Source organism: Myotis lucifugus, unplaced genomic scaffold (genome assembly GCF_000147115.1).
Source record: "Myotis lucifugus unplaced genomic scaffold, Myoluc2.0 scaffold_185, whole genome shotgun sequence".
NCBI lineage: Eukaryota > Metazoa > Chordata > Mammalia > Chiroptera > Vespertilionidae > Myotis > Myotis lucifugus.
Window position 1 is genome coordinate 1,769,910 of NW_005871233.1, and position 15,121 is coordinate 1,785,030.

At 47.9% G+C, this 15,121-nt stretch overlaps 1 protein-coding gene across 1 annotated transcript; it reads left to right on the forward strand.

Moving 5' to 3' along the window:
- Positions 1–667: 667 nt before the first annotated feature.
- ACP7 (acid phosphatase 7, tartrate resistant (putative)) lies at positions 668–14,599 on the forward strand. Its single transcript, XM_006096691.3, is given in 14 exon segments — positions 668–788; positions 6,771–6,860; positions 6,863–6,970; positions 7,260–7,363; positions 7,365–7,443; positions 8,336–8,459; positions 8,682–8,744; positions 8,849–8,963; positions 9,050–9,157; positions 9,243–9,300; positions 9,393–9,460; positions 9,562–9,633; positions 13,334–13,471; positions 14,534–14,599. Coding segments are annotated over 14 exon segments (1,314 nt in total).
- Positions 14,600–15,121: the final 522 nt, after the last annotated feature.

The window sequence follows — 15,121 nt, forward strand, 5'->3', positions numbered from 1 at the left end:
CCAGGTAGGATGGACTTCTGAGGGATCTGGGCATGGGATGGAGCATTCAGGTCACTAAGACCAAAACAGAGGCTGGAGGATGGAGTAAAGTGATGAGGTCCCTGAGGGCAGGGTGGAATGCTAGGGATGTAGGGAATCAGGTAGAAGAAACTGGGGTTACTAAAAGCGGAATGGAATGCTGGGGGGTGGGGTTGCCAAAGGGAACTTCCTACTCGAGCCCCCTCTCACGCCCAAACCTCTTGTGCTGAGAGTGAGCTGTGGTTAAGAGCCAGGGCTCATGGGTTCCAATCTGGGCTCCATCACATCCGAGCTGTGCAGCTGAATCACTGGGTTGCTCATTTTCCTAATCTGCGATATGGGCTGTTGATCACAGTGGCCACCACACGGAGGAATGCTGCGAGGCTCCCATGAGTTAATCTATGCAAAGTGCTAGGCACCCAGGAGGCTCAGATTGCGTTGGCTGCTTGGTAGTGATCAGCTTTTTGTTTGCTCTCCAGCATCTGGATAACCATCCCTGGAAGACCTCCCTTCCATCCGGCCTCACTCCCAGGGACACTGCCTGACCCCCTCCATTCTTCATCCTCCCAGTCCCTCCTGCTGTCCCTGACGGAATCTGACCTTCTACGGCCCCCATCCCTTTCCCCTCTCTGCCCCCTCCACCACCACCATGTGCCCCTTTCTTCCCTGCTGGTCCTGCTGCTGTCTGCTCCTGTTTTTCTCCCTGGGAGTCCAGGGGGTCCCAAAGGATCCCCTTGCTGCCCCGGAGCAAGTCCACCTGTCGTACCCAGGTAAGTGTCTGTGACCCCTCCCAGGACATTTCCCAGTGAGGCCCATTGGGTTGGGGGCTCAGGAATCACACACTGATGGCTGGGAGGCCCTAGGCTGGTGGCTGGCCCTTCCTGAGCCTCAGTTGTCTGCCTCTGTTAAGTGGGGATCACCAGCAGGGTTGGTTCATCTGGCTGTGTGGGAGATGATTCTGGTGCCCAGCCTATAGTAAGTGCCCTCCAAAGGGGGCTGCTATTGCTCTTGTTCATTGTGTAACCGCTCATGGTGTCCCCACAAGGCTGTCTCCTGATCCTTGATCACGAGGTGGTGGTGCACTGGGTAGTAAGGTCTTGGGCCATGGACCCTTTGCATACAGACTCCTGGGTTTGAATCCCAACTTTGCTACCTACCTGCTGTGTGACCCTGGGCAAGTGACTTAACTTCTCTGGACAACAGAATAACAGCAGTGTGATCTCATAGTGAGGAGTAAATGAGATGTTACCTGTGAAGTGGCAAAAAGAAAAACAAACAAACAAAAACAAAGCTTGGTGTGTAGCAGAGGTTCTCATATGTTTTTGTCTCAGGACCCCTTAGCACAGCTACAATTCTTGAGAACCTCAAAGAGCTTTAGTTTATGTGAGTTATATCCATAGCATTTGCCATATTAGAAACCAAAACCATTTAGAAATATTTATTGTCATTTAAATGAATAGTAATAAACCCATTCTGCATTAAGGTAAATGACATTTTTCATGAATAATAACTATATTTTACAAAGAAAAGAAATCTAGTGAAAAGAGTGCCATTGAGTTACATTTGTTTAAGTCACTTTAATGTCTGGAGACAGCTTGATCCTCCTCACATCCTCTTCTGCTTCAGTCTGTTTCGATAATATGCTGCTTTAGAAGATATATATGAAGAAAATTTGGTCTCATGCAGGCATGTGGTTGAAACAGAGAAGAGGATTTTAAAAGGAGTTTCAAATAATTGTGGCTATTCTTTTTTTTGCACCACCCTCCTGTGTTCCTTCCTTCCCTCTTTTCCTCCCTCCCTTCCTAATTATTTTAGCTTTTTATTTTGAAATAATTCTAGACTTACAGAAGAGTCACAAAGATAGTGCACTTCCTGTACATCTTTCACTCAGCTTCCCTTTATGTTGATTTCTTATGTGTCCATGGTACCATTGTCAAGCTAAGGGCTTAACATTGGTATCACATTACTAACTAAACCATGGATTTTTTTTCATATTTCACCATCTTTTCCACTAATGTCTTTATTCTAATCCAGGGTCCATTGTAGGATCCCATGTTGCATCTAGCTGCCATGTCTCTAGTCCCCTCCTATCTGGGACACTTTCTCAAATGTTCCTTGTTTTCTGTGTCCTTGACACTTTTAAGGAAGATAGTTTCTTAAAGATTAGTTGCAATGTGGAATCTGAAACTGCATGAATGAACTAGCTTTGGCATTTGTTGACCCGTTGACCTTGGACAAGACACTTTGCCCGGAGACCTCTGAGATAAAAGGAACAACAATAAAATCCATCTCAGGGAGCTGCTAGGAAAATCCAGAGTTCACAGCTGTCCCTTGGCCCACAAAATGATAGTAGTAAATATACTCTGACTAAGTGCTTCAGAAGGATCACTCAACTGACCTCATTCTGGGCCTTAAGCTATAGGTACTATTGTTATTCCCATTATACAAAAGGGTAAACAGGCTGGAGAGTCTGACCCTAGGTCACACATTCTAGAATTTGAACCTAAGCAACTCAAGAGCCATGGTATTTGTTTTAAGACATTATATTTTGTACTAATTTTAGACTTAACAGAAAATTTGCAAAAATATAGAGTTTCTATATCCTTCCACCCAGTCTCTCCTAATGTTAACATCTTACCTAACCATGGCACTATTTAAAAAAAAATATTTTTATTGATTTCAGAGATGAAGGGAGAGAGAGAAAGAGATAGAAACATCAATGATGAGAGAAAATCATTGATCGGCTGCCTCCTGCATGCCCCCTACTGGGGATCCGGCCCACAACCTGGGCATGTGTCCTGACTGGGAATTGAACTGTGACTTCCTAGTTTATAGGTCAACGCTCAATCACTGAGACATGCTGGCCAGGCTGGCACTATTATTAATACCAGTCACATTGGTACAACGCTATTAACTAAACCACAGATTTTGTTCGGACTTCACCAGTTTTTCCACTGATTTAGTTATTTAACATTTAGTTGTTGTGTCTACTTAGTATCCTCCAATCTCCAGTTTCTCAGTCTTTCCTTACCTTCCATTATTTTGACATTTTTGAGTACTGAGCAGGTATTTTGCAGGACATCCCTCACTTTGTGTTTGTCTGATATTTTCTCATGATTGGAGCTAAGTTATGTGTTTTTCTGGCAAATGAGAAAGATGTGATGTTGTGTCCTTCCTAATGCAAGATGCCGACATGGCTTATTGCTATTACTGGTGATGCTGACTGTCATTGCTTAGTTCTTGGGTTTCTCCATTGTAAAGTTTTTATTCTTTCCTTTGTTGTTAATAAATATCTTGGGGAAGATTCCTTGAGACTACAAAAATCATATTTCTTTTTAAACTTGTCCACTAATATTAGTATCCATTGGTGAATCTTGTCCGCAGCAATTATTAGCATGATGTTCACCTAATTGTGATTTTGTAATCTTCTAATTCTCTCTTTTCATCTAATTGAAATTTTATTCTAAAGAAAGGCTGTCCTTCCCTCCTCCATTACTTTATTTATTCAATTATTTCTTTATATCAGTATAGACTCATGGATACTTATTTTATTCCATGGCTTAAACTTCTGTACTATCATTATTTATTTTGTGGCTCAAATTGTCCCTGATTTGGTCTTTTGCAATTCCTTCAGAATGGCTTCTGTGTCCTTTTATTTTTATTTTTTATTTTTGTTAATCCTCACTCGCGGCTATTTTTTCCATTGAATTTTAGAGAGGGTGGAAGGGAGGGTGGGGAAAAGAGGGTGGAAGGGAGGGTGGTGAAGAGAGAGAGAGAGAGATAAACATTGGTGTGAGAGAGACACATCGATTAGTTGCTTCCTGAACGTGCCCCAACTGGGCTAGGGATCGAACCTGCAACCCAGGTATGTGCCCTTGATTGGGAATCGAACCTGTGATCCTTTGGTGCTCGGACCAATGCTCTGACACTGAGCAATGCTGGCCAGGGCAGCTTTTGTATTCTGTTCACAAAGCCCCTTCATTTTTGAGCACTTCCTCACTGTCTGGCACCTCAAATTATTCCAGGCTCATCCTGTATATTTCCTGCCCATCTCTGTAATCAACAACTTCTCCAAAGAGCCCTGATTCCTTCCATTGGAGAATGGGTAATTAGAAATCAAGTTCTGAACACTAGGTGTGCTCATTGCCACTGAGGTGTCATTGTTTCTAGGTCCTCACAAATGAAGCTAGGCCATACGTGTGGGCATGTTTATTAGCACTTGCCACATCTATACTTCTGTATCTATCTGTATATATTAAATGCCATGGGATCATACTGATACCTCTGATTTCAGTCCAACATCAAAGGTTTATTTTTCCTTCTTTCTTTGTTTGTGACTTCTTTCTCCAACATTGAGAACCATAGCTCCCACTATCTACATACACTTACTTGTTCAGTGCTACTCTATAATAATAAAAGGCTAATATGCAAATGGTCATCATGCCCTCATGCCGTAACGACTGATCAGCAGGAGGCTGCGTCCCTACCCAGCGCTGGCTGGGGACGTGATGCACCTGCAGGGCTTGACGGGAGTGGGGCTGGCTGGGGCTGGGTCTCGCCCAATGGGGGTGGGGCCAGCCGGGTCTGGGTGTCGCTCGATTTTGAGGCGCACGCGGTTGGGCGGGGACTTGACTCTGGGTCCTGTGGCATGCCCCAGACTCTGACAGGAGGGAGGAGGGAGCCGGATACCCACACCCAGGACCCACACAGCAGGGTGGCAGCAGTTAGGGGCGGTCAGGCCAGCAGATAGGTGAGCAGTTAGGAGCCAGTGGTCCTGGATTGTGAGAGGGATGTCTGACTGCCAGTTTAGGCCCAATTGGACATCCCCTGAGGGGTCCCAGATTGGAGAGGGTGCAGGCTGGGCTAAGGGACCGACCCCCTCCATGCACGAATTTTGTGCACTGGGCCTCTAGTATAGACATAAAGTCATTTCAGAATTGTTTGCCAGTATCCTTGTGAGAACACTTATTGAATGATGGCACTTATGTGCAGTCCTTTTTCTCTGTCATCTTACAGTGCCCAGTCAAGACCTATTTTCCACAGTTACTTTTCTTCCCCAACCCTTCAGTGTGGTTACTTTATTCATTTTTAAATATAGTTACATCCATTTGTTAGTGTTTATATTCCATACTAGCTTCTCCCTACATCCTGAGTAATTTTGTTAGTTTACTTTTAGGGTGTATGAAGGAGATATGAAACATGACTATAGCTTTTAGAATTCAGAATTTTTATGCAAAAAAGATAGACTCAGAGCGGCATCCTCCCTTCTCATTCCTACTTCCCCATTTCTCCTTTCTCCTACCCCTTACTTTCCCAACCACCCCAGGTAAGTAATCCATCTCTTTAGTTTCTAGTATATCCTCCCTGTATTTCCTTTGTACAAATGAGCATATCTTTGTGTATTGTCTTATATCCTCATCCATGAAGAGTAGCTAACTATACTCATGTATACTTTGCTTTTTAAATTTAACTGTATGTCCCGGACATCATTCCATATCCTAGAGCTCCCAGAGCTTGTCCTTTTTCTTTTTGACATTGCATAGTGCTCCACTGTACACATGTAGGATTTATTCAGTCACTCTCCTACATACGGGCCTTTCAGTTGTTTCTGGTATATGGTGATTGCACACAGTGTGGCAATCAGTAACCTTGTGCGTGTGCATTTTCATGGTGCGGGTGAAGTTATTATCATTGCTGTTGTGACATGAGGGAACAGGGAACCAGATGGGAGGTGAATACTCAACATTACACTATACCTCATGATATTTTTAAAACCTTGATTTGGTTGCTAATGTTTAAGAATTTGGAACAATCACTTAAAAGTCTGGATTTGTGTATCTATCTATATATACTCGGGACATAAAAACCACAATATAAAAATTTACTCTAGCCCTAACCAGTTTGGCTCAGTGGATAGAGCGTCGGCCTGCGGACTGAAGGGTCCCAGGTTCGATTCCGGTCAAGGGCATGTACCTTGGTTGCGGGCACATCCCCAGTAGGAGGTGTGCAGGAGGCAGCTGATCAATGTTTCTCTCTCATGGATGTTTCTAACTCTCTATCCCTCTCCCTTCCTCTCTGTAAAAAAAAAAAATCAATAAAATATATTTTTAAAAAAATTTACTCTAGAAACTGCCAGATTTGGTGGCACTGGGCCTGCTTCTTGCATGGCAGGTGTCCCCAGAGCTGAGCGATGGCTGCTCCTTTTAGACCGGGCAGAGTCTGCAGTTTGCCACCACCCGCCCCCGCAGCTCCATACTGTCTTGCTCCTTACAGCTGGCCCTTTTCCCCATTTATATTACCTAGCTAGCCTCTAGACATCTGAGTTTATAACCCCTAAATGATATTATGTATGTAAAATGTTTGGCACAAGGCCTGCACATAGTAAATAATAATATTAATAATAATATCTATTCACTCATATATAACCCTAACCATGCTAGGCACTGTTTCAAAATACTTATATTTATTAATCTATGCCTCATAACAACCCTATAGGAATAAGGTACTTTATTATTCCATTTGACAGAATAAGGAAACTGAGGCACAGAGAGGGCAGTGACTTGCCCAAGGAAAGCACAGCTTGGAAATGGCAGAGCTGGGATTGAACTTGGGAAGCTCCACAACCTCTGTCCTTAACTACGGAGATCTTTCAGGAGCTGTGTAATCATTGCCCTCACTCTCTCTGCACATCTCTCCCCTGGCCTGGCAAGGCCTCACCTGCCCCAGCCCCTCTCTATTCCTTTCTGGCCAAGGTGAGCCGGGCTCCATGACTGTAACCTGGACCACATGGGTCCCAACCCACTCTGAAGTACAGTTCGGGCTGCAGCTATCAGGGCCCCTGCCCTCCGGGCCCAGGGCACCGTCAGCCCCTTTGTGGATGGGGGCTTTCTCCGGCGGAAGCTCTACATACACCGCGTCACGCTGCAGGGGCTGCTGCCGGGGGTCCAGTATGGTGAGCGGGGTCCCGGCCCGGGTGTTGAGGAGGGAATGGGAAGAGGAGTGGGATGTGGATTGGAAGCTGCCACTGGCAGGTGGCTCAGGCTGGGCTGGTAACTCCTCTGCGTGTCTGAGACACTGGGATAAAAATGGAAGGTGTGGGGACCTGGGGTGAGATGGACAGAAGGGGCATGGGCAGACTCATTCAGCCCCCCTGCCCCCTCCCTCTACCAACTGAAGATGGGTGGGGGTGGAGGAGACACGCGGAGGCCCCCCGCTGACTGTGACCTTCCCCTCCCCCCCAGTTTACCGCTGTGGCAGTACTCAGGGCTGGAGCCGCCGGTTCCGCTTCAGGGCCCTAAAGAATGGGCCCCACTGGAGCCCCCTTCTGGCTGTATTTGGGGACCTGGGGGGCTGACAACCCGAGGGCCCTACCTCGGCTGCGCAGGGACACTCAGCAGGGCATGTACGATGCTGTTCTCCATGTGGGTGAGGCATTGGCAAGGGTGTGCCTGGAGGTATGGGGCGGGGGTGGGGTGGGGGGAGTGGGAAACTTGGGTGGGAGGCAACGCCAGGACTGTAGAGGGGGCTGGGGCAAGGGCCAGTGTGGTTCTGAGGGGCCTGGGGATGAGGCTGGCCATGGAGATGGTGTCTGTGATGCCGGACTTCCCGGGTTAAAATCAGCTCCCACTTGAGAGCTACCGCATGGTTTTCTCCTGTGTTATTATTACTGGACTAAGACGTGTTCAGAATTCACGGGACTGCTGTGATGACTAAATAAGTTGGCATTGCCCAGCACGTCAGTGTTAGTTATTATCATTGCTGCTGTGACGTGAGGGACAGAGCCAGATGGGAGGTGGAGCCTGGGCTGGTGTGGTTCGAAGCCACAGACTCGAAGTGGACCCCTAGGTGCGATTCCCGGGTCGTCACTAACCAGCTCGGTGGCCTTGGGCGAGTGCGTAACCTCTCCGGGCCTCAGTTTCTCCACCTGAAATGGGATGATAGCGCCCACCTCAGAGAGTGTTTTGAAGATTCTAATGACCAAGCGTGTAAAGGCTTTGGCACTGTGCCTGGTGTAAGACCAGTACCAGACTACGTCAGCCTCGATGTTCTGGGAGGGCACAGGAGGCCGGCAGAGACGAGGCCGCTGTGATCGGAGCACAGGAGACTAGTTGGTCCTGTGGGGTCTCAGGGGCCAGCGGTTCAGGAAACACTTCAAGTGCACACATGGGTGGGTGGGAGGCAGGGGTCAGAGAGCTGGGATGGCTCAGAGGCCAGAGGATGCCCAGCCCACACCTGAGCAACCAGTCTCTCCGTTCTGGAGAAAGCAGAGCTAGTTCTGGGTCCTCACTCTCCCCTCGCCCCCTGCCCCCCTCCCCAGGAGACTTTGCCTACAACATGGATCAGGACAACGCTCGTGTCGGCGACGAGTTCATGCGTCTCATCGAACCTGTGGCTGCCAGCCTCCCCTACATGACATGCCCTGGGAATCATGAGGAACGCTAGTAAGGGCCAGCGGCTTCGGGGTGGGCATGGGCCTGGCCAGTGAGAACAGATAGGTCTTTTATAGTGTTTCACCTTAGTCCCTCATACTGCAGCCGCTCCTTTGTGGTAGTGAGAGGAGAGGAGGGATGGTCTGGGAGCCAGACTTGACCTCAGGGTCCTCAGGAGGTGGGTGGATGGGGCACCCAGACCCTCCCCCCATCCTTTTACTTCCTTTTATCCAGCAACTTCTCTAACTACAAGGCTCGCTTCAGCATGCCCGGAAACAATGAGGGCCTGTGGTACAGGTAACCTGGGAGGGAGGGAGCACTGGGGGACTGACCTTGCTGCCCTGAAGGATGGGAGATGTAGCACAGACCCTATCTCTGGTCCCTGCCTTTTGACCCCTCAGCTGGGATCTGGGCCCTGCACACATCATCTCCTTCTCCACCGAAGTATATTTCTACCTCCACTACGGCCGCCACCTGGTAGAGAGACAGTTTCACTGGCTGGAGAGAGACCTCCAGGTAACTGGGTGGAGGTCCCTGTCACCTCTTGGACCTGCCTCCCCTCCCCTCCTACTCCCACCTCTCACTCTGGCCCCTCTCTCTAGAAAGCCAATAAGAACCGGGCAGCCCGGCCGTGGATCATCACCATGGGTCACCGGCCCATGTACTGTTCCAATGCGGATGTGGATGACTGTACGTGGCATGAAAGCAAGGTGAGGACCCCTCCCTGGGCAGGGTGCTGAGAGCCAGGAGGGGACCTGCCCGGATCATCCCTCACTCTTTGCTCCTCCTGCCCAGGTTCGAAAAGGCCTCTTCGGCAAGTTATTTGGATTAGAGGATCTTTTCTACAAATACGGTAAGTGACTCGGGGGCCGGGAAGTGCTCCCTGGCCCCAGTCCCACCCTCAACCTGGATGCAGGGGCCTGACCCCCACTTGCTCTGTCTCAGGGGTCGACCTGCAGCTGTGGGCTCATGAGCACTCGTATGAACGACTGTGGCCAATTTACAACTACCAGGTGAGGTTCAGGGAGGGCTGAGGGCTGCTGTCAATGGACCCTACTGAGACCCTCTGGTCTGGTCTGGTATGACTCACCCCTCTTCCTGTCCCCTTCTCCAGGTATTTAACGGCAGCCGAGAGATGCCCTACACCAACCCTCGAGGCCCTGTCCACATCATCACAGGATCTGCTGTGAGCAGGGCGGCAAAGGGTGCCTCTGGCTTCTCTCCTGTTGCTATTTATGGAGGGTTGAACTTGTGCCAGCTGGGGTGCTGCATGCTTCATACAGTCACTATCACTAACTCAACCTAGCAACATGCTCACTGTACAGATGTGAAAACAGAGGCTCAGACAGTAAAATACTCATTGACAGTCACAAGTTCAATAGGTGGCAGGGGTTGGGCACTTGCCCAGGTCAACTGGATGGATCCACAGGCAGAGGGCTTATTATTATTATTACTAGAGGTCCGGTGCATGGATTCGTGCACATTGAAAGGAAATTAATTAGAAGAAATATTTTAGAGGCCAGGGAGGGACCACAGGAGACTGGCCGGCCCGGAGGTACGGAAGGAGGGCTCCAGGGTGTGTCTGGCCCTTCTCGCCCAGTCCCGATTGGCCGGACCCCAGCAGCAAGCTAACCTACCAGTTGGAGCGTCTGCCCCCTGGTGGTCAGTGCATGTCATAGCAACTGGTCGAACGGTTGAACAAATGGTTGGACACTTAGCATATTAGGCTTTTATTATATAGGATTGTAATTGAACTCCAGACTTCATTCACATTCCACCCCTTTGTCACTAATGGCCTATTTCTGTTCTAGAAGCCAACATTGTATGTAGTTATTGTGTCTTCTTAGTCTCCTCCAATCTGTCACAGTCCCTCAGTCTTTCCTTTCTTTCATCATTCACATATTTGCAGACCCTCGTGTTTTGCAGAATGCCCTCAGTTTGGGTTTATTTAACATTTTCTCATGCTGAGATTCAGGTATGCATTTTGGGCAAGACAATCACAGAGGTGCTGTCATGTCCTCTCAGCGCATCAGACCAGGGAGTATGGGATGTCAGTGTGTCTCTACCCTGGAGGGGTTTCTCTGAATCACCAGCTTAAGGAAGTATCTGCTGGGTTCTCCACCATAAAGTTATTATATCTCCTTTTTAAATTAATAAACACCTTGGAGGAGATCCTTTTAGACCATGCAAATGTCTTGCTTCTCCTCAAACTTTCATGTATACATGTGTATATATGCACAAATTTTTGACTGTCAGTGGGTCCTGCCTGCAACAATTAACACTGTGGTCTTCTCCTGGGATCTTCCAGTTCCCTCCTTCCTCCTAGACTTATTATAATCCTCTTGTGAGGAAGCGCTGTCCCTCTGCCTCACTTATTTGGTTAGTTAGCTATTGATTTATACCGAAGTGGACTCATGGGTAATTATTTCATTCTGTGCGCTATGATCCAATGCTATTGACTCTGTTGCTGCTCAGGTTGCTCCAGCTCTGGCCACTGGGAACTCTTAGGTCAGTCCGCTGTCCTTTCGACGGGAGCGCTTCCTTAGTCTTTGGCACTATAAGGTGCTCAGGATCATCTTGTGGTTCCCCTGCCCCCACCTTGGACTCAGTCACTTCTGCAAGGAGAGAGGCTCATTTTATTTATTTTATTTTATTATTAGTTTTTCATGGTGAAAATGAGATTTTTAACAACACTCTCGAGAGCGGGTGCCCATTGCACAGGAACACCGAGAGGCTCATTTTAAAAGCTGATTCTTACAAATTAGTAAGAGCCTCTGGTGATAAAAATTCAAACAGTACAGAGGTCAGGAGGTGAACACCAGCCATCTACACCCCTTCTTACTCCCACTCTCAGTTGTTCCCTCTCTTGCTAGCATTTAGAATGTTCTCTGCATGTACAAGTAATTGTCTACATAGAAATGTGTTACTACATCACCCACTTTTAAAAAAATATATATATTTCTTTATTGATTTCAGAGAGGAAGGGAGAGGGAGAGAGAGAGACAGAAACATCAATGATGAGAGAGAATCATTGATCGGCTACCTCCTGAATGCCCCCTACTGGGGATCGAGCTCACAACCCAGGCATGTGCCCTTGGCCAGAATTGAACCTAGGACCCTCCAGTCCGCAGGCCAACGCTCTACACACTGAGCCAAACCGGCTAGGGCCATATCACCCACTTTTTAAAAACAACTTGGATCACACTTCATACCTTTGCAGTTCTCAACCTTGGTGCCTGTTAGAATACCTGAGAGGTTTTAAAACTCCGATGACTGGGCCCTACCCCAGACAAAACACCAGAGCCTTCTAAGGATGGGCCCTGGTGATACACACCTGAGTAGTCACTCCAGGAGCAGGAAACAGAACGCAATCATCACCAGAGGCTCCTCAGGCCCATAGGTGATCGCTATTCTGATCTTTATTAGCACAGATTAGTTTTTCTCTAAATTAGAATTTTGAAATGATTTCACATGTATAGGAAAGTTGCAAAAAATAATACAAAGACTTTCCATATCCCCTTGACCAAGATTTCCCAATGTGAACATTTAACCATACTTGTTTTAATCTCTCGCTATGTATACATGTGTATATATGCACATATATACATTTTATTATTATTTTCAGATCCAGTGAAGAATACATTTCAGAAATTATGCCCCTGTCCCTCTCTGTCTTTCCTAAAAAAAACAAGGACATTATCTTATCTCTTATCATTACAGTGTGATAATCAAATTCAAGTAGTTAACCTTGATAAAATACTATTACTACCTGATCCACAGAGCTTATTCAAATTTAGCCATTTGTCCCATTCCTGTCCTTTAAATCAAAGCAAAGAATTTTTCTGGCCCAGAATCTAGTCTAAAATCACATGTTCTATTTCGGTGTCTTGTCTCTTTAGCTTCCTTTAATCGGAAACATTTCCCTACTCTGTCTTCATTTCTCATGACCTTGAAAAATTTGAAGAGTATAGCAAAATCATTTTGTAGAACATACCTCAATCTGGGTTTGTTTGATGTTTGCTCAGGTAGATGGAAGTTAATCCCTTTTTGATAAGAATACACAAAATTGATACCGCGTTCTCAGGACATCCTCCTAGGAGGCACGTGGGATCTCTTTAACCCCTTTAAGCCTCGGTTTCCCATCTTGTAGATGTGGGAGGGAACGGTCTCATTGCTGATGGTGTTCACTCTGATCACTTCATTAAGGTGTGTCTGCTGGCCTCTCCACCAAGTCCTCTCCCCGCTCTTTTTAATTAACAAGTGTGTCCTGGAGAGATACTTTGAGACTATGCAAATATCATGTTATACCTCAAACTTTCACCACTAGTTAGTTTTACCATCTAGTGATAATTCTTGCTTCAGTCAGTTATTATAATGATGGCTGCAAATGGTAATTTTTTTGAGCTCCCTCACTCACCTGGCATATTCTCCTGTAAGAACGAGCACTCCCTTTTTGGTAATTTTAAAAAGATTTCTTGGAGTGTCTACCGTTCAGTGAGGGTTGAGACCCTCCAATTTCTTCTGCTTTGCAATTGCATTTTCCCTTTAATGATACATCCTGGCCCGTTTCTCTATCACCCTGCTTTGAATGGCTGTGCTATAATTTACTTAACTGACCCACTGATGGGCACTTGGTGGCTTCCAGCTCAGGGCTTTTATAGAAAACGCTGCAGTGGACAGTGTCATACGGCCATGCACTTTCCAGAAGACCCGGCCAGGATGCCTGGCTGGGTCAAACACGCACTTGTGAGCATTATTGACGTCAAGTTTTCACTGACTTTTTCTCCCTTGGGGGCAGCAGGGTCCTGGCCTGGCAGGTTGTTTCTGCTCCTCTGCGGGTCCCCGCCTGCCCCGGCCGCCCCGGTCTGAACAATTGTCCCTTGCAGGGCTGTGAGGAGCGGCTGACCCGCTTCACCCTCTTCCCGCGGCCTTGGAGCGCCGTGCGGGTGAAGGAGTACGGGTACACGCGGTTACACATCCTCAACGGGACCCACGTACACATCCAGCAGGTGTCCGATGACCAGGTCAGTGAGGGGTGCCCGAGTCACCATCCTGAGTAGCCAGGCGCAGCTGAGAACTCTAGAGCCAGGAATCTTGGGTTCAGATCTTGCCTCTGCTACTTGCCACACAGATGACCTCAAGGAACTTAACTTTGAGCCACAGTTTTCACATCTGCCAAATGGAGATGTTTAATAGTTTCTACCTCACAGGATGATATGGGGTTAAGTGACTTATTTTATATAAAGTACTTAAAACAGCTTTTAAAACATGGTAAATTCTATAGCTACTCGTCAACATGAAGCAGGGGAAAGAAAAAGATAGGTGCTGGGAGGTGGGTAAGGGGAGCCAATACCATGTGTGTGTGGTCCAGGTGGCTTCAGGTTAGATGGACCCAAATGATCATGCCCACGTTTCTTTATTTTTGTTATTATAATTTTAAAATAATGATAATCACTATGATTTGTTGAGCACCTATTATGTACCAGGTGCTGGGCCAGACACTGTATATTTAGTAGCACTTTAGTCACAACAATCCCATGGGGAGGATTTTCTTTCCATTTTACAGATGAGAGAACTGAGCTCAGAGAGACGTAATTTTCACCCAGCCGGAGGGTGGCAGAACTGGCATCTGACCCCAAAGACCATGCTCTTTTTATTACATGTAACTACCATTTATTGAGTGGCACATACGCCAGCGCAGGCTGTTGTGCGTATTACTTTTTTCTGTCCTCCCTAGTTTATAGAACATGGAAGTTCGGCTCAGAGTCAGGTCATGTGCATAAGGCCACACAGAGTGGCTGTGCTGGGATTAAAGCGAGGTGTGTCTGACTCCAGGGTTTGTGCTCTAACAGCAATAACCTACATTTACACAGCCCTTTCCAAATCCCATCTCATTCCCACCACATCTACAAGGTAGATGCTATTACTATCATCTTGCAGATAAGGAAAATGGAGGCTCAGAGAGATCTAGCAAATTGCCCAAGGTCACACAGCACATCGGAGGCAAAGCTGGCATTTGAACCCAGGCTACTTGGCTCCAGAGTCTAGGCCTTCAGTCCTTATGTCATCTTTTTTGTTACTTGCAGGATGGAAAGATTGTGGATGATGTATGGGTGGTGAGACCCCTGCTCCACCGGATGATGTACCTCTAGGGATGGGGCGACTCTGAGCCTTGCGGCCTATGTAACCGGACACCACCCAAGCCCGGCTGGGGAGTCAGGGCAGGCCTCGACTCCTCTGCCTTCCTGAGGGCCCATGTGGGTGAATGCAGCCCTGAGGGGGCTGGGCAGCTCTCCCCTCCTGGAGAGGTGGAGGTCCCCAGCGGCTGTGTTGGAAGGGCAGTTGCGGACACAGACAGACACAGACGCACAGGTGGGTGGCACAGCCCTGCCCCCTGCTGCATAGCACCGACTGGGCGGGTGCCCGCAGGGCCTCGGGAATAAAGAGGCTTATGGCTGTGGCTCCTTGGACTCTGCACTTCTGCTGGGGATGCCCGCTAGGGCACACCTCTCCTGCCTGTGCGGGAGAGGGGGTGGGGGGCGAGAGGCGTGGCCAGCCCCAAGTCTGAAAGGTGGGCACGGCCATCAGGCACCACTCTCCAGCAGGTGGCAACGGTGACTCCCTCCCCACCCCACCCCCAGGCCTGCCCTCAGCGCACCCATAGCCAGAAAATG